The following is a 20,214-nucleotide window of genomic DNA, read 5'->3' as shown; positions in this document are numbered from 1 at the left end:
ATTAATTGCATTATTATTATTATTGTTGTAATTTAGGGTAAAATTAAAAATAATAGAAACTATATACTATAACATATGTCAAGCCATTTATTTTATGAAGATATTTTACAGGGCACAGTATGATGCATCTAAAATAAATAAATAATGTAAAATTAGTCGCTACTTCATTTACCAACTTACCAGTGGTAGTCGAGACTATCCAGTTTAGGAAGGACGTCACCCTTGTATTAATACCAGGAGAATCCAAAGCGCACCCAATACCATGCGATATAATACCAACCAAATACATTCGGGAATTTAATGAATTTGTCCATAACAATGGTCCACCGGAATCGGATTGGCATGAATCTTTTCCTAAAATATCATAGAATTAGAATTAATTTCAATAAAAAGACCATATTTGCTTCAATTGTCCTTAATTACATCTCTAAAGCTGTCAGCTGATAATAATTTATACATATTAAATTGTTACATATTATTTCAATTACACAAGTTCACTCACAAAAATATTCACATATGAGGCAACTGATGGAAGAATGTAGTCTAACTAAATATGACTCAATTTAACCCTTCCCTTGAAGAATTTGGAATGAGTATGATATTTCAAAGGATATTTAATAATTGAGCATTACATTGAGCCATTTAGCATCAACACTGGGGTGTACCAAGAACACATGGATAATGACGCCAACATTTTCAGGTATAACGATACGAGGGCATCAAATATTTGGATAGAATTGTCCATATTTAAATATTAGGTGCAAACAATTATTAAATTCGATGGCCTTAATATTATTCTATTTCAGTTTCAGTTATTTAGTGTTATTAAGTTTTTTAGTATAAACAAGGACCATTTTTTTTGTTCTGGCCTAAAACCAGACCGTGAAATGCATGACGCATACCTGCTCGCGAGACTTGCCCTGGAGTGACAAGTTGGACCGGGTTATGTGGGATTGCCTCTGGGTCTTACCAATACATTAAACCTTGATAGATTGCTACTGCTACTGCATTAAATTTGGGAATATGGCACCCGCTGATCGGGCAGCCGTTATTGGGCACGAGGACCCGGCGATTCTATATCATATTCGCGAACTTGAGTTAACACACGACTGGATATTGTCATATGGGGGCAAAAGCTATAGCTGCAGCAACGGATGAGGTCGTTTCAGCCTGGAAAAGGGTGGGAGTTAGCGGTGAGCTCTCAATATGTCGACCAGCTCGTGAACAAGCGCGTTTTCAGAATAACTTGAGCTGAGTTTTTGTTTGTGGAATGACTGAGATATGAAGTGTTTGATGTCTGGAGTGTCAGTTTCCCTATCAATTTGATTATGAATTGTAACTATCATGTAATTATCATGAATTGTAACTTGGAACCTGGTGGCCGTGAAAAAAGCAGTGTCGTCAGCGTAAAACGCAACGTCAATGAATGAACACTAATCATGGAATGCTCACAATTGCATTTTCGACGATCATTACTTTTGCTTTGAATATATCTGCCAAAATCCATCAAACACTTTTAGAAACTTATGATGATTCTTGGCCTGGAGAACAAAAAGATCGAGGATTACAAAAGATAATATATGCATGATATATACGCAATTGGAAGATTTACTGCACGAAAACCTTAAAAGCTTAAACTCTCAAGTAACTTTTACACAAACAACTTAGCAGTTTTGTTTATGTTTCCAGGCCTTTATATGCGTTAGAAAAGATCCAAAAAGGGTGAAAATAGTTACTGCAGAAATTGACTGATAATTGAAAATAAATAAAAATAAATTGACAAATAAAAATATTTCTTTAGTAAAGTTTTATAATATCCGTAATTGCTTGATGAACTTAGACCGTTTTATTTATGACCAATACAAATCTTATGTAACATAAATAAATAGACTATAATACAGAAGAATACCTTACTCGGCTTTTAAATTGATATCCTTATAAATTAACAAATGCTCTACTGAAAGTCTCAAACGAAAATGAATGAAAAAGGTTGACTGAATAATTGACATGAATCAAGATAATTCCACCAAAATTCTATGTAATTATATATATTATATGAAAATGTACCGTATTATAGATCTGATGTTATATAAAAATTAACAGCAGAACGTAGTTTACACTTAAGGCTAGATTTTCATATCATTTTAGTAATTTTTCTGTACTGTTACGATAATATTCATACCCGACATCCGTAAACTTCAGTGTTTTGATTTAAATACTTGATAATAATTATTAGACAGTAGATAAATGCGGTTCTGATAAAAAATTCAACTTTAATTGTTTAGATGTATATGATATAAATGTATAAATAGATCACAAAATCAATCATAGATAGCTAAAGAAGCGGAACTTGTAAAGATAGCAGAACAACTAACTGAAGAACTAAAAAAAATAATTGGTGAGTCTAAAAAAAATTTCTGAATGTCGGAAAAGTAAAGGTGCTGTAACGCTAAAGTGAAAAAACACAATCGCTAGAGTAAGCATTCAAACATTATTTAAAATCATTAAGAAAAACTACGCAAAACTAGAGTAAACAATTAAATTTATCACGAGTAATTGTTAATAAAATATTACCGTAGATGAAGTGTAATATTTACCTGATGTGTATGTACACATTTCACTAGTTGTTACTGTATTAGATAGTAATTGATTACAATATGTATTAGTTATAACATCCAGAGCAGCCATTTGTAATGTGTCTGAAGTAGGTCCTGAAAATTCCAATTGACCCCATCCTTAAATCAAAATGTCATATAGAGTAAAAAAACAGCAAGATTATCTAAACACTCACCTAATATAATAACTTGTTGTCCGCTAAAATCGTAAGTCGAATAATAAAATGGCAAACAAATCGGAGCTACGTAAGTGCTAAAAGTCATTTGACTGGTAGTTTGGATGATAGCAATGTCATTGTTGTACGTGCTTGTGCTATAGTTAGGATGAATGGCATAAGCGTTGACATAATAGAGTGCAGAATACGCTGTGTCAGTACCTGTAATATGTATGTAAAGAAAATCCAAATCTAGTAACATAAATATATCAATGTACTTACCAGAAGTGATGTTATGATCACCAACCAATACGCCTAAAGTACTTGCATATCGATTGTAAACGCAATGAGCAGCGGTCAATAGATACCTATCAGCAATTATAGTTGCCCCACAATATAGCGAGCCGGTACTAAGCTGAATCAAAGCGGCCATGGCCGGAAACTCATTAACACCAGTTTCATATCCACCTACTATTTTTAGATCCTAAAATGTTAAGAAGCATTTTAATTTTTTGCTGAAACTATGGTCCATACGATTCATATTTTATTTCGAAAATAGTACCACTTTAAAAGTCAAGTATATACTTTAAATTGAATTTCTTATCACGTTTAAAAAAAAACACTAATGTTAAAATTGAGTCGGTAATATATACGTCACCAATACACGTTTAATATTTCCACACCTGAACATGATTTTTTTTAAATAAATATGTCCATAATAATTCTTTTCCGGATTCCAAAACTTACAAATATTGATTATTGTTTGGGCTATGTAAAAACTTAACTCTTAAAAATCACGTCGCGCATATATATCTTGTACTGACATAAATAATACATAATATAGATATCACTACACGTGTTAAACCGTGTAATAGTAAACTCAGAGAAGAACTATTCCCACAAAAGCAAAGTTTTTTACATCAATGTATCGAAAAATGGACCTAAGCCAGTTACTATACATCTAGTTGCTTCCTACCCCACCGTAATATCTAGGTCTAACCTTTCTGAATTAGTTGAATTGACAGACCTCAAAAAATGGTATAGTGTAAGAAACTTGACTCTCATTAAATGTCATTGCAATGTTCTCCTGTATATTTACTTATTTTTTATATAAATTGCTTCTTCCTTTTTGTTGTTAAATTGAATATAATTATCACAGAATAGGGCAGTCAAGTACTTTAAAAGAAATTTTAGAAAATTTTGTCTCCCTTTTAGAAGAAAACAGGGCGAGCTGGAGATGTGACATTTGCATGGTTAAAGTTTATATCGAGGAGAAAGGCTTGGGCCTAAAATTTGTAATGTGCGCTAAAAATAAACATATTCCAATAAAACGAAATACTCCCAAATCAAGCAACCGGAAATATCCATTAGATCAGTGAAAAAATATAAAATCAAAATATTTTAAGATGCGCTTTTAAGATTATTCGTCCCTTCTCTTGTACTTAAATCAACTACGCCCACGTAATTTTCAAAATAACAATCTGGCAACGCGGTACTGTCGAGAGGTAGTTTTAAAGGTAAAGGCCGACAGACAATTTTGAATCGGAAGAAAAATCACTAAATTTTATATTTGAATCGATATCAAAACAGAAAGTGAGTGTTGAAACATATTAAACGATGTTAGTTAATTTTAAACAATGTTATTTCAGATTCTGTATTGCTTTCGGTTATTCCCGTTTGTTGGAACTATTAACGAGTAATGACAAGTTTAAATAAAAAATGATTAAGAATAATTATATTTAATTATATTTTACATTTGTTGTGGAGAGAACAAATTAATGTGTCCGCTTTATCAGTGTGTATCGTAATTTATTGTATAAGCTGTATACTGTTATCAAAGAAAAACCCGATAGATGCGAAAAGGTAATCCCAACTTAGATTTAAAAAATTCGAGAATAAAACAAAGAATAGTTTGTTCTCCTTGTTTGCAAGATATATTGATTTTTGAAATAAGCTTTCGATTTAATTTGATATCTGGTGAAGAGAAAACTAACTGTACGGACTGTTAAGCTATCTGGTAGGGCGAGATCGAAAATTGCTCTAAATAAACAGAGACCGATGCAGTTTTATAGCAAATTTAGGACTATATAAATACATAAATGAAGTAATGAAAATATATAGCAGTTAAAATGAAACTGACTCTATAATTTATATAATGGAACACAATAAAATAATGAACTATTAACAATAAATGTTTAAACATTTTAAATCATTGATAAATATTAAGGTGTTTAACTATTAATGCAAAGATATGTGTATATATGACATTTTATTCTTTGATTATTTTTATTCGTCAATTTTATGATTGTAAATATATTTTATATACATTTCTAAATTATTATAATATAATAATTTCGAATTTGTTTTATTCATATATTCCCTATTTCACTATACAAACATGTATTATTTGATTTATTATGGATGCTTTGATGCTTTGATGTTTTGAAGCTGTTACAGTTCTAAAAATAATCTTACATATGATACTTTATTAATAATATCCACTGGTGTAGTAATTTTAACTTATCATTAGTTGTTTATTGAAACTTAATGGACATTAAATTTAATTAAATGCAATTTAAAAATGTTAGTCACTATTAGTTGTTGGGATAATTTGCATATATTTTAATATGTCTTAATATACAGACATAAATTACTATAATTAATGTTATATATTAAATATATTTATGATTTTATGTTGAAAATATTATCAAAATAAGTTATAGCAGCATATCATATTATTTTTAAATTGTTCTTTTTACTCTAATATTTGAGAAATATAATTAAGTTAATAAATCGTCGACGAATTTCGACCACACAGCGATTACTAATACATATTAGAAGACGATGAGAAGAGCAGAGTATATTTATTTATGCTAATCGAACAATTAATTTAAAATAACTTCTGGAACTAGTGAACATATATGATTTTTTTTAAATGTGTTAAAACTTAGAAAATAGAGAAGAGGAGCTTAGAAAAATATTAAATTGAAACTAGAGTAATCAAATTGTTTTAAAACAGACCAAACTTTTTAAAAAAAACATTTAATAATGATGATATAACAGTAATATCTTCCTGAATTATTTCATATTTTTAAATCAATAATTTAAATGAAGTTGCCAATAAAATAAATATGTTTTAAATCATAGCAATGACATATATGTTAGTTAAATAATAATAATAATATTAAATAATAATAATAATATAATTTAATAATAATAAAACATACAATAATGATGAATCGGACGTTATGGCCTATTAAACAAATTATTTCCATATAACATGTGATATTTGATGATAAAACCTGTTTTAAAAATAGTATTTTGAATTCCCAGTCAATCTGTATTGAATAGTATTGATAGTTTCAAATCAAAATACTATTATACAACAAATATAATAGAAATATAGAAAGGGAAATATTTGAAAGTTGTTTTTACGTTTGAACAAAAATAGTATTGTTGATGATAATTCGACTTGAACCATCCAGAAGCTATATAAATGTCTGAAAAGTGTAAAAGTAACGGTTTGAGAAACTTCGCTTTTAACAGCAATAACTGTTCTTAATTAGCTATATTAAAATATATACCCTAATGTCAAGAAGTTATCAGAAAACTATGCACTTTACCTACTAATTAACCAATTAAATAGTTAATTAAACCAATTAAACTGTATTTACAACTTACAGTACTTTCTGTATTTCTCCATCCACAATCGCATGATCTAACGGTTGCTTGTCGAGTTCCACTAAAGTTTCCAGAGACAAACATATTAACATTATCTGGAATTTTCCCAGTTGATTCATCAGTAGATTGGGCCTGAACCAGAACGTATCCAAGTAGTAATAAAAGAACTATCAGTAATGAGCCATAATTGGACCCTACAGAAAATCATAAGGATTAAAATTACTCACAATGTATTTTGTTTTATCAACATGTGAATCCAGTTACTATTTACTAAAAATATTTGTTTATCTTTTTATGTACTATTGTGACGACAAAAAGTTTTTTTTCGATTTATATCAATTTTAACCTACTTTAACAGTGAAGAATTTCCTTTAAAAACGCTGTTGCCAATAATAGTCACTTCAGCCGCTATTACACTGTGCTCCCGACACACTATTGCTGTCTAAGCTATTTCGAAATGGCCTATTTTTTATTACACTTATACCAAATTTCTAACAAAATAAGATACATTTTGGAACAAAAAACAGCAAAAAAGAAACTTAATATCTCTTTCTTTTATAACTTTTCATTTTATGATTCAGAATTAACAGTTTCAACTCAAATTGCAACGTTGATCAAACGTATGTCAAGACCTTCTGCACAGATACCAGGTGCAAGAGTCATGAATTGGCCATAGGGCCATTTTCGCCTTTGGCTAGGGATTATTGCCATATCCTGTATACTCCACTGAATACTATTTTATCAATTTTGCATGTAGTCTCCAAGAAAAAGATTACTAAGATGTCGAAAAATCGCCTAATAAATGGATCACCTTAAAATATACACGGGTCATCTCAAAAAATACTGACCACTTATCACAAATTTCTAGATAAATGACAAAAATATATAACTAGCGATGTTATCTTTATTAAATAAACTTTTAACACCTAACATAATACAGAGATATTAATATTGATACATTATGGAAGCATGTTTTACAACATATTCAACAACATACAACATTACAACTGTTTTGAAAATAGGAAATCGTTGATTAACAATTCTTCACAGAATTATTTTAACTATTGTAACTATGAAAATAGGTTATATGTATATTTTTTTATTAAAATATTTTCATCCAAGTGTTCTAATAAGTGTGAAGTATTTTAAATGTTTTTAAAACGTTGACGTAAATTAACCCCTATAAGAATAGGAAAAGCTTTTTCATATCTATATCCAAACGATCATAAATATCCTGTATCTATTCGTAATCCTTGTAAATCCTTTTAGTAATTTGTGAATGGATAATATCATTTGGACGATATTGTTTATTAAAATACTTATGCTCACGAATAATTTACAAATAATAAAGATATTCACACAGTCAAGCTGTTTATTAAATTTATGATTCGTGTTCCTTCGAGAAAATAAATATATATTCGATAGATATTCCTTTTCCTATACATTATTGAAAAATCATAGAAGAAAAGGCTGTCATTCATAGACTAAATGATTTAAGGATTCTTTTTATAAAACAAAAATGCATTTTAGATAATCCAGCAATGCCATATTTGATCGAATAAAGATATTTATCATACATTCTCTCTACATAAACAAAAACCATATGCATGAAAAAATTCTATATTCTAATTTAATTAAATTCATCTTATTGAATACAGAAATATTTTAATATTACAACACAAGACACAAAAAGGTTATTATTAATAAATAAATGGACGTATGGATTTTCAAAATTTGTGTAAATCATCATATAATTGCTATTGTGTTATTGTTTGTGGGGCTAATTAGATCCGGATTAATTTTTTGGTTTTGCCAATTGCCATAATTACGTGGTAAATGTTTGTCGTATCGCTTTAGTTATTCCTACATATTAGAGCATAATTTCAATTTCCCAATACAAAAAGGTTTCAGCTTCCATTATATACGGCCATCAACATTTTAAAGCACACATGGGTATTACAATGTAGTAGAGATTTAAAACCTATACGCTGCAACTTCACTACATTACCCATTAGATGATTAAATATTGATATTGTATGGGGAATGCAAATGTAACTATCAGTTTTAATATACATGTAGCAAATATTGTAAAACACAAATTATCTATCACAAGTATTCTCATGTTTTATATAGTAAAATTAACTATAATTAAAATACTCACCCATTATGACGATATACTTAAAAGGGATAAAAAACTAATTATCAAAACAAGCGAATTGTGTGAAGTGGTTCGTTGACGCGATTAATTTTGTCGAATAGAAATAATATCCGTTTATATATATACAGAAATAATTGATTAAGAAAAGCTTATCAATGTATCTTATCTTTTTACATGAGTACTATATTGAACTGAATTTTGTTTAAATCATTTGATTGTTTGCATAAATTCGTTAACTCTTCTAAGAAATTAATCCTCACTACAAAAGTGCCGCATAAAAAAAACAAAAAAATTAATGATTGGGATCTAATAATTATTGCTGTTGTATACCAATGAAACTGACAAAAATCTAAAGCAAAAAGATTATTCTACAATTAGTTAAATGGTTCAAAATAAAAATATTACACATACAATAGTTGCTGACAAATGTATCTAAACAGAAGGAGAACACAAGAACAATAAAAATATATAAGTTTAAAAAAACAGTAAGTTTAAATAATATAATACTACAATACGTTTAAACAAATTCAAAATATCGGCCTAAAACATACTGACAAAAGTAAACAAATAGTCATATTAGTCCATAATAAGATTAAATTCAATTAGGTATGGCACTTAATCATAAAATATCCATGGGTATACTAATGAGTAACAATATTTTTATGCACAGGCTAAATAAAATTAAAATAATTATTATAAAGATTATAAATGGTGATTTTAAGTGTAATTATTTAATTTATATATTGTTACTAGTCGTTTCCGTCTAACCTAAAATTTGTTTTTATGCTAACTTAAATCTAGATATATAACTAGGAGAACCCATCGGCCCTAACTCAGTCTCTGGTGAAATAATGTTTATACATGTCACTGTTGAATTTTTTAATATATGCACCTCACTACACAACACTACACAAGATCAGATGGTTTGGTTCTTTTGAGTCTGTGTCCTGTTCTAGTGGTATCCAAAAGTTGCAATATTTCAATATTAGTATGAGAATTGAGTCTTTCCTCGCTTATTGCTTGGAGAATGAAATCAACGATCAGCACACTCTATGGAATAGAAACTACTAACAATGGTTTAGACAAGGAACCGACTTTAGTTTGTTTATTTTTATGATCTTCATGCGAATTTTTTTAGAAAATTATACCAAATCTTTAACACAATAAAATGGCCTCTTTATATTCGTTTTATTTCTATTTCAAGCTATATCTCAGAATTATACACAGGAAGTCACAAAACGATCTTCTACTTGTCCTGTGTATACTAGTTGTCATAAGAAATATATAATTCCTACTGTTCAGATGAAATACTGGGGGTAACATTAAAAAAAAATCTGAGAATGAATTCAAATAGTTTCTATAAAACCTATCAAAGTTATAAAGTACTGTCAAATTTTTCAAATTTTCCGACTATTATGAATGACATTTTTATCCTACAGTGTTTATCGTTTTTAAGCATTGCTGCAAGCGACTATTTAAAATAAGTCCAAAATATTGAATTGTTATTTGAATTTAATTTAAATATTAACCTTATTACTAACCCATTAGCCTGGGCAATCCGGGTATTTCTTTTCGACAGCGAATTCCATAGTTTAGAATAAATTCAACACGCAATCAACAATTAGGGCAACGACCTAAGAAAACTCAGCATCAGCATATAACACGCAATACTTAGTAAATGTAAGAATAGTGTAGGTTTCCTATTTTTCACATTGTTCTGTATGGTTTTGACCCATGTCTTATATGGAGCATCTAGTCGTGCCTTTAAAAAATCAAAAATTTCTCTCACCATACAATATGTGATGAATTCGTTCATCTTTCACTCAAGAAACATGCCTAAACCATTGTAATATATGCCTCTGTATTTCCCTTAGCTGTAAAGTAATTTTAATTGAACTTATAAATTGAACTTATTAATTGAACCAACATAAAAATGCCACTCTAGCAGTTCCTATGTCTCGTACCTGTATTACTGATCCCAAGTGCTTTTTCGCAATCTTCTTTAGGATATCGTTGGTTGCAACATATGTATCAGCGAACATTAAATTGATAAGAAGTAATCTATTTTTAAATGCATCTCGCGTAATTATTTTCATTGACATGTTGAAAAACAGATAAATGCTTGATATACTTGACAAAAAACGATTCAGATCTCAAATAATAAATCGTTTTGGACTCACACACGTGTAATGGAACGATCGCGCCAAAATGGAACCAGATGTCTTAAGAAGCTGAATAATTCTCAGGTTCTTAATAATAAATATATTCCAAAAGTGAAGGCCCTTGTATATGGTTGGAAGCAGAATGAAAATTTGTACAACTTTGTTGAAATGTTGTCTTTTTTCCAGTATTGAAACAAATATTACCATATACTGACAGTACTGTCTCTAATTTCAACCAAATTTGCTTAAACAAAGCGTAATATCGCTGAAGTAAAATGCTATTACTCTTTCTAATTTATCCATGGCTCAGCATCAAGATTTTAACTTTGTAGAGTATCAATTAACGCTATCCCATGATTCGGAGAAATACTCAGTTACAAAAGAAATTTCAGTTCAGATGAGAATTCGTACAAGATCTGTGGCGAAATTCTGTGCCAACGATATCCTAAAGTCAATGCCCGCTAATTGATTCCATCCTGGCAGATCAGGCTATATCAGCAAGGAAAGGTATCTTTTGCGCAGTGGTTTTTAATGGGCAACTGCTGCGTTTTTTCTTATACCAGAAAATCGAAATATGGTCTTATAAATTGCAAATTTCGTTCTAATTCATACACTAAGTACCCGCCAAATTGAGTTATAGTTTCCGAGTTTTAGGCTATCGAACATTTACAACTGTCTGCTGCATTTTTCCTTCTTCCTCTTCTTGTGTGAATTACGGATTTTGTTTAAAAACTTGTCCTCATAGGTTCCTAGGTGTACATAAAGTGTGTTCAATGGTTAAGTCAAAAAAAATTTAATGCCCACAGTATATATTCGAATAGATTTACTTAGAGTTTAAGTAATTTGTTTATCTTCTAAAGTTGTTTCCCCCGTTAAAATATGGATCACTTCCATCATTAATATTATTATTGAACGTTTATATTGAAAATTATTAAAAATTGAACGAAGAAAAAAAGACGAAACTACATATATGCAATTGCAACTGCATATTTAATTATATACTATTAAAATTTAATTAAACCATTAGATTCGATCGTTGTAAACAATAACTATAAACATTAAATCATTATTTAAATAAGTTTAGGGTATCATTTAATTTCAAAATAGTGAAAGTACATAGACTTGAAGAGGAAATACATTCAATCGGCCAATCAAACACTAATGGCGATATGTAAATACGGGGAGAAAATATTAATTGATAAATGCATTGCCATCTGACAAGCACAGTTTTAAAATATAAATAAGTTATGAAACGTGCACGATTTAAAATAACAAAAAATATATATATAACTGTAAAAATTACTTATTGAACGTTTATCTCTCTCATTTATGTCAGTGATGATGTGAAAATATAATTCTCCAAAATAACGAAACTCTGTAACTGTGGTGCGGAGTCGACATTGAGGTAAACCTGGTTCAAATAAAATTTAATTGCCTAAAAGGAGACTAAAATATAACAACTTTTAATTAAAATACATAATAAACCAATTATTTATATATATTTTGGATTAAAAGTAATAAATTACATATATTTTGACTCTTAATGAAAAATAAAACTAATCCCAATATGTCGATAATATACAACAATAACGTTTTATAACGTTCATTGTATTAAACTAATTAAAAAGATTATACAATAAATTAATTTATATCTCCATATAATTCTAATATTTAGTAGTGTTAGATATCCTTTACAACCTGGGACTTATATGATTATTGATCCCAGAATCCGATACGATACTTTGTGAAAAAAAAATTGTGTTAATAAATCTTTAATCTTAAAAACATTAATTAAAATTTTAGATTCAACATATCTTACATTTTCGATAAATTTTCAAAAATTAAAATCTTTTATAAACAATCAGACAATCATTTTAGTTTATTATTATTATTTAATTCTTATATATTAGGAATTGCATTTTGACCTGGAATAGGATTTTAGATATTTGGACTGAATTAATAAATCATTGTATAACCACAAATAAAATATTTTTAACACAACCAAACAAGACGATCAAAAAAAAAAAAAAAGTTACCAGGCTTAATAAATAACAGTAAGTTTGATTATCAATAATCTACATTAAACTCATGTATCATCATCAAATCAAATCACAAGCTTGTAATGCTCTAATATAGTTCTAGGAAAAATTAGAAAATGCTTTGTCTAATCATAAGTTTCAAACAAATTTTTTAAGGTATCACAATATATTGAACATTTACAAATAAATGCTGTTTCAACAGAATGACTCAAAGCACTGCCTGCTGGATTGAGTGAATAAGGAGAAAAAAATGCACTACCTAATAGGAGAGAAAACACAAGAAGCTGTCTTTATAAAGAAGACAGCAAATACAAAGTAAAAAATTACAAGTTAAAAACGGTTTATTTCCAACGAAGTACGAAATGAAGAATCAACAAGAAAAATGTAAATATTATGTGATGATTGAAAAAGAGTAATTTATTAACCTATCAAGTGACTAAATAAGGTAAAAAGATAAATATATAAATGGATATTAATCTATTAATTAATAATTTAGAGAGTTCATCTAGGGGTTTATTTACTACGAACTCCTGGAATAAGGTAATCGTTTTTTTTTGTTACCGTCTATTGATTTCTATGAAATAAATTAGCTAAAAAAATTGGAAACGTTGGTAAAATATCTACTATTATTTAAGATCAATAAAATTTCTCACAAATTATTCTATTTTTAAATATTGTATTTATTTGGATTTATAAATATTTCCAAGTTATTCTACACTATCGTAATTATTTCAGCCAGATTAATCTCTTTGTAGCCTAATTCACCAAATCTTGTTTCGCAACAGATAATTAGTAAGACCTGACTGGGCCATCGCATAACCTGTGAATTCCACGACATGCTCAAATTGGAATTTCCGAGTTACTTCATTTGTAGTTTCGAATATTATCTTAAGCTTTCAGCATGAACTAAAATTACACTTGTTGTAAAGTAGTTGGACAAAGATGGAATGTGTTCAGCTAAACCCTGTATCAGTGGTCAAAGCAATGCCATTGTCAATAGGAGTATTGTTATAAGGACCCCATAATGTGAATCGATACCAGTATATGCTGGTTATGTAGTAAAAATAAATGAAAAAAAGCACTAACAAATACTTAAATTTATTTTGTATTTCTTTTAATTATTTTGATATTAGTTAATAATATATATTTTGAATCAAATTATCTAATGTTACAATATTTATCTCTTAAAACAATTTTTTTTAAATACACCATTCTGTCAAGAATTGGCTCTAGCAACTCACAGTAAACTGACACTACCTTAACAGTAATTATTACAGTTATTTACTACATTTAATAAGCCCACTTATAGAATAACGTTATTTTTAAATATAATAAGAACATTGATTGAAATATATAAAACCCTTTAATTTATTGATTTATTAAGATTTTTAATTACCATAACGTTAAATTTATCGAAACTAAGAACGCAACATTGATCAAAATTCATTATGAGGTTACAAAATAATTTACGATTTTTATGAACTGATATGACATTGATGATGAGAGAAATGATGGGCCAATCATTATCTACAAATTAATTATTTTTATACTAAAAGATGCATGAAAACCTTCTGCGAATAAATATGAAACAGATACTAAATATAGAGTCTCTACTGTGCCCACCAGATATACATCTTCAGACTGTTAGTTATTTTTATTAGGGTAGTCAGTATATATCATCGTAATAGATGCTTATATGTATTTTGATCTGCGATATCAACTGGTGAAAAAGGAATATATTATAAATAGAATAAAAAAAAGTTAGTTTTCAATATAGCAATTATTAAGTTATTCAGAGTATACAGATGCTAATTTTTTTAAAGCTCAGAATTAGATTTTCAAAATTCGTTAATTTTTTGATTTATTTCAAGAAATAATCTACCGAAGGTCACTAAACACTTTTAGATATGTATAGTTTTGCCAATATATTCTAATTTTTGGTTGTGATTTCATTATTATAGACTTTTGTATAATATATATTGGAGTAAAGCCCAGCTCAAGCTCTCAAAGAACGATGTTTCCGGATATAAAGGGAGAAAATACTTTTTTTTGTGACGCATTGTGACTAGCGATGAAAGATCTTTTTGTGATATTTTCAAGTGCATAAAATATTGGATTAGCCCAGAAGAACTATCCAAATCGACATTGAAGCGGAATATTCACAGTATCAGCAAAAAATAGTAGATAATAGATCAGTTGAAAAGTCCCTGGTCTATCACATAGATGGCGCTACTAGAACTAAATCCATATGTATTTTAGTCAGCCTTAACCCTCAAAAGATGCGTGTATAAATTGGACTGCTGCCGGATCATTAGTTTGTGAATTATAGCATTTTGAGTGATGCAAGCTTTTATTATTATGAAAAAAATGGACTAAAAAGGAATTTCACGTATTGATAAAATATTGCTCTCTGAAGAGAAAAAATATTGTTGAAGGAAAATATTTTCATTTAAAAACGAGTTTTCTGACACTGTTCCAGGAAAATCAACCATTAAGGTTTGGTATGCTAAGTTTAGACGTGATGAAATGAGCACCGAAGACGGTGAACGCAGTGGACGTCCAAAAGAGGTTGTTACCGACGAAAACATTAAAAAATTCCACAAAATGATTTTGGATGACCGTTCATTGAAATTGAATGAAATCATTCGCGAATATTTGGATATGAGAAAGCTCTGCGCAAAATGGGTGCCGCGCGAGCTCACTTTTGACCAAAAACAACAACGAGTTGATGATTCGAAGCAGTATTTGAAGATGATCAAGCGTAATAAACCCGAGTTTTTGCGTCGATATGTGACAATGAATGAAACATGGCTCCATCATTTCACTCCGAAGTCCAATCAACAGTCATTCTAGTAGACTGCACACGATGAACCCGCTCCAAAAGGTGGGAAAACGCAACAGTCTGCTGGCAAGGGTATGGCGTCTGCATTTTAGAATGCGCATGGAATAATTTTCATTGACTACTTTGAAAAAGGAAGCAACCGTCAACAGCAACTAATACATTAGCGTTATTAGATCTTTTGAAGGAAGAAATCGCCGAAAAACGGTCACATTTGAAGAAAAAGAAGGTGCTGCTTTACCAAGACTATGCACCGTGTCACAAGTCAGTGAAAACAATGGCAAAAATCCATGAGTTTGGTTTCGAATTGCTTCCTCATCCACCGTATTCTCCAGGTGTGTCCCCCAGCGTCCATTTCCTGTTCCAGATCTCAAAAAAATACTCGCTGGGAAGAATGTTTTCGTCGAATGAAGAGGTGATCGCCTAAACTGAGGCCTATTTTGAAGCAAAGGACAAATCGTACCTTTAAAGGGAATTATGTTGAAAAAAGCTAATTTTGCCAAAAAAATAAGTTTTACTATAGTAGACCAGGGACTTTTCAATTGGTCTGTTATCTACCAACGTTAATAGAAAAAACAACAACGTTATATTGCGGAAAAGGACCAGCAATAGTTGGTAACAGATCCAAAGTCATGCTCAAGCCTGACAATTAATTGCCAATTAATGAGATTGGTGCAACTTAGTTTAATTAGCACTTTATTTCAGAATTATGAATAAATGCGAAAATGAAATGATGATTGAATCGATTCCAAGCCAACGTTTTTTCCATAGGTCATCGCCATGTTACAAGAATGATGGAAAATACAAAAAATAGTGGCAAATATTTTAATTAATATGGTGCCATCTACAATTTCTCTCAATAAATGCCTTTTTAAAAGGAAAAAATAATCAAGCATCTAATATAACCAAATAAAAGTATTTGATTTACCTATAAAGCGAATGAAATATCATTTAATATATTTTATCAAAATTGTACGAAAAACGTCAATAAAATATAGCAGCCATTATTAACTATAAATCAAGCTCTATATCCAGATTTATAAGCTCCGTTTCTTCTTTACTTGGAATCATCCAGCAACAGGACTTTTTATGTCAGAAACTATTACAAGTGTAATAAAAGAATAAAATAGTTGTTTACGCGGATCAAAATGTGAGCAGCATATACGACTCAATAAAAGGCGATAGGCCGTAGCAATAAAATACTGAAATACATATATTTTTTATTATCATAGACACCGACGAAATCATTTAACAATGTGTGTAATTTTTATACGACATGATTGTGGAATTTCTTTGTTTTATGTTTTGACGAGATCTTGTCGGCAAATAATATAAAAGAACGAATTAGTGTTTATCTGTTTTAGGTTTTCGGAAATTATATTCCGTGTGAATATCACCAGAATTCATGTAAATAATTAAATATATATTATCATTATTTTCTAAAAGAAGTCTGGTTTAATTTATTGTTTTTTTTTTCAGTTGCATTTGCTAAGGTTCAATAAACTAATTATTAAAAGCCTCAATAAGGTTTGGCATGAAGGCCTTGTTCATAAAGTACAGAAAGTGTTACCAAAACAACACACCGAACAATTAAAATCGTACATTTCAACCAGAATGTTTAAGGCCAAACAAGAAGAAGCTTACTATACAATAAAACAAAGTAAAGCAGGTGTTCCACAAGGAAGTGTGCATATCACTAGAATTCAAGTAAATAATTAAATATATATTATTATAATTTTCTAAAAGGAGACTGGTTTAATTTATTGTTTTTTTTAGTTGCATTTGGTAAGGTTCAATTGAATAACTATTAAAACTGCACTTAAAAGTGCAAATATTTCTGTATTTGTAATGTTTGATTTGGTCAGGACTAAAATTTCCAAGTAACAATGTTCACTTTTGTAGATGAAGAAATTGCCCACGTATGGTTGCATTAACGTTGAACGGCAAGAATTTAATAAATAAACCGGAATATAGATTCCTTGGCCTAATATTCGACCACAAATCAAACTGGATCTCTTGCATGGACTACATAAAGGGAGAATGTAAAACCGACTTACGATACGAGATTTTTTATAATTACTATTGGGGTGCTCATAGGGTTTCTCTGAGCAACATAACATATGTAAAGCACTAATCAGAAGTAAGCTTGATAATGGAAGCCAATGCTACATAACTGCAGCTCCCTCTTATGTGAGGAGATTCTAGCCAATCCAGAATGCTGTCTTGAGAATTATACTGGGGGCATTCCACACTAGTCTGGTTGAGAGCGAATGTAAGGCAGAAATTCCATCGCCTTGTTCAAGGCGAGAGCTCCTTCTCAAGAGCTATGCAAGCTCCCTCAAATTTCAATCGAAGTTGAGCTAATTCACCCATTTCTTCTTCAACAGTTTAGGCAACAACACTATAATTAAAAAGCAAAAAAGTCCATCTTCAGTATATCGTATCATTTGTAATCGGATTAAAATGATAATCCCTGCTGCAGCCAACATAAACACGGCAATACCACCGCGGCAGTATTTTAAAATATCTATAGACCTATCGATGGTGGTACTTAATAAAGAATAATTAGCCCCTCCATAGTAAAGCAGCTTTTCGCCCAAACACTTGAGGAGAATTACCCAAATCACCTTACTATTTATACGGAAGGTTCTTAACGGGAAGATTTTGGGAAGACGCCAAAACACACATAGGGACTCTATGTAGAGGACTGGATCAATTAAATTGGGACCTCCTTATAGAAAACAACAAACTGTGGGAGATCAACAGGGTCTTCCATCAGTCTCCTAACATAATTTTAGCAGGTTCCAACTTAGCATCCTTGCCCGATTGCGATCAGGCCATAGCAGACTGACCCATGAACACTTGTTAAAGGGGTGAAATCCTTCACTGTCGGTGTCAGGGACAACAAAGCGTCAAACACATCTTTCTGGATTATACAAAGCTAGAATTACTTAGAGATTAACTTGGGTTTCCTGGGTCATTACTTGCTTCTGAATCTGCTTGTGATTAACTATTTATTTGTCATCAACATTTTCAAGCAGATTAATCACAAATATTAAACAGCGATTTGTAATTTATCAAAACAAGTAGAGCGCCAAAACAACGTTTATCGGTTTATAGCCTCTTATTTTTGGAAGATTTGGATTTGGATTTAAATTTTGCAGACATTTCATAATCGAACGACCTATTTTTTTATATTTTAAAGTCTTCTTCTAGCAATGAGGATTATTCTGGACTGGACTTACCACTTAACTTGAGTTCCGAACCACGGTCCTCAGCATTAAGCCTACCGACTGACGAGTGACCAACTTAGAAATAATTCCAGAAGATATCCGGTCTTAGCCAGCCTGGTTACTGAATGACGTGACTGAAATCAATTTCCTTGTCAGATTTTATAATCTTGCCTAGGACAATCACAAATATTAAACAATCACAAATATAAATTTACTACTGCATCATGAGCCGGATTAGAACCCGCGACTATAGCAACAGAAGGACAGTTTTAGTGGGTTGAGTGGACAGTCGCCTTTACCACTGCATCAACCAAGCCGACATGAACGACTTTTGTAGGCTGATTTGCTTACATGTTTGAACTTATCACATAGCATTATATCACTTTGTACTAGAACAATATGAGAAGAAAAATATAATTATGATAATATTGTGACAATAACAAGACATTTTTGTAAAATAATATTTAATTCCTAGTGTTTCCTAAACAAAATCACTGAAAATCAAACTAACTTCATAAAAGTTTAACTTTTTAATTAATAAAATGGACTCACTCTCGCTAGTAATTACTGTTTCAGATCATTAAAAAGAAAACGGCAGAAAGTATTAGCCGAGATCCAAGTTAATTGAAATTATCCGTTAAGATCTCGAATTCCCTGAAAGTATAAAATATTACTTTTTAAAGTATTCGTTTTATCTATCTAAGCTAGTATATAACTTAAGAAATATAATAACGTAACAAAAACAAACACAAATAATATACTTAAAGCAACTTCTTCTACAACTGACATAGTCAAACTTTGATGGCGAATTAATGAAACAAACACTAACGCATTAATAACAAATATTATTAACATTATTAAAAGAACAAAAAAGTGTTGCTACAGTTGGTTTGTCAATTTTGATGTCATTCGGATCAGATAACTAACTCTCACTAATATTTTTTAATTTCGTAACATTATCACTACATAGTATAAAACAAAGTCGCCTTTTCTGTCCCTATATCTCTATGTGCGCTTAAATCTTTAAAACTACGCAACGGATTTTGATGCGGTTTTTTTCAATAGATAGAGTGATTCAAGAGGAAGGTTTATATGTATAATACATGCATAATATACTAAGGCAACATTGCTAATTTTAGAGGTTTCTAACGTGATGTCGTAAATTAACCTATTTTTTTAGGCTTATTTAGCAATTAGCAAAAACGCTGCCTAACCCTACGAGTTAGATCAAATTAATGTATTACAGTCTACAAAAAAGTCCGCGATGGTATATGTTTATCTTTTAGGGATAACACACATTAACCATTTTTATTGTTTACTTTTTACATGAGA

At 30.0% G+C, this 20,214-nt stretch overlaps 1 protein-coding gene across 1 annotated transcript; it reads right to left on the bottom strand.

Annotated features, from left to right (window-relative positions):
- Positions 1–64: 64 nt before the first annotated feature.
- LOC143206652 (venom serine protease) lies at positions 65–8,713 on the bottom strand. Its single transcript, XM_076419293.1, has 7 exons — positions 8,613–8,713; positions 6,452–6,645; positions 3,053–3,254; positions 2,792–2,992; positions 2,598–2,735; positions 181–354; positions 65–128 (listed from the first exon to the last, which is right to left on the bottom strand). The coding sequence occupies exons 1-7, from the start codon at positions 8,614–8,616 to the stop codon at positions 106–108; spliced, it is 936 nt and encodes a 311-aa protein (XP_076275408.1). The 5' UTR covers positions 8,617–8,713; the 3' UTR covers positions 65–105.
- Between the last annotated feature and the right edge of the window lie 11,501 nt (positions 8,714–20,214).

The sequence above is a fragment of the Rhynchophorus ferrugineus genome, unplaced genomic scaffold, assembly GCF_030347505.1.
Source record: "Rhynchophorus ferrugineus isolate W39M unplaced genomic scaffold, kcgeb_rfMv2 rfM1, whole genome shotgun sequence".
Taxonomy (NCBI): Eukaryota; Metazoa; Arthropoda; class Insecta; order Coleoptera; family Curculionidae; genus Rhynchophorus; species Rhynchophorus ferrugineus.
This window is presented reverse-complemented; position numbering and strand designations above follow the sequence as displayed.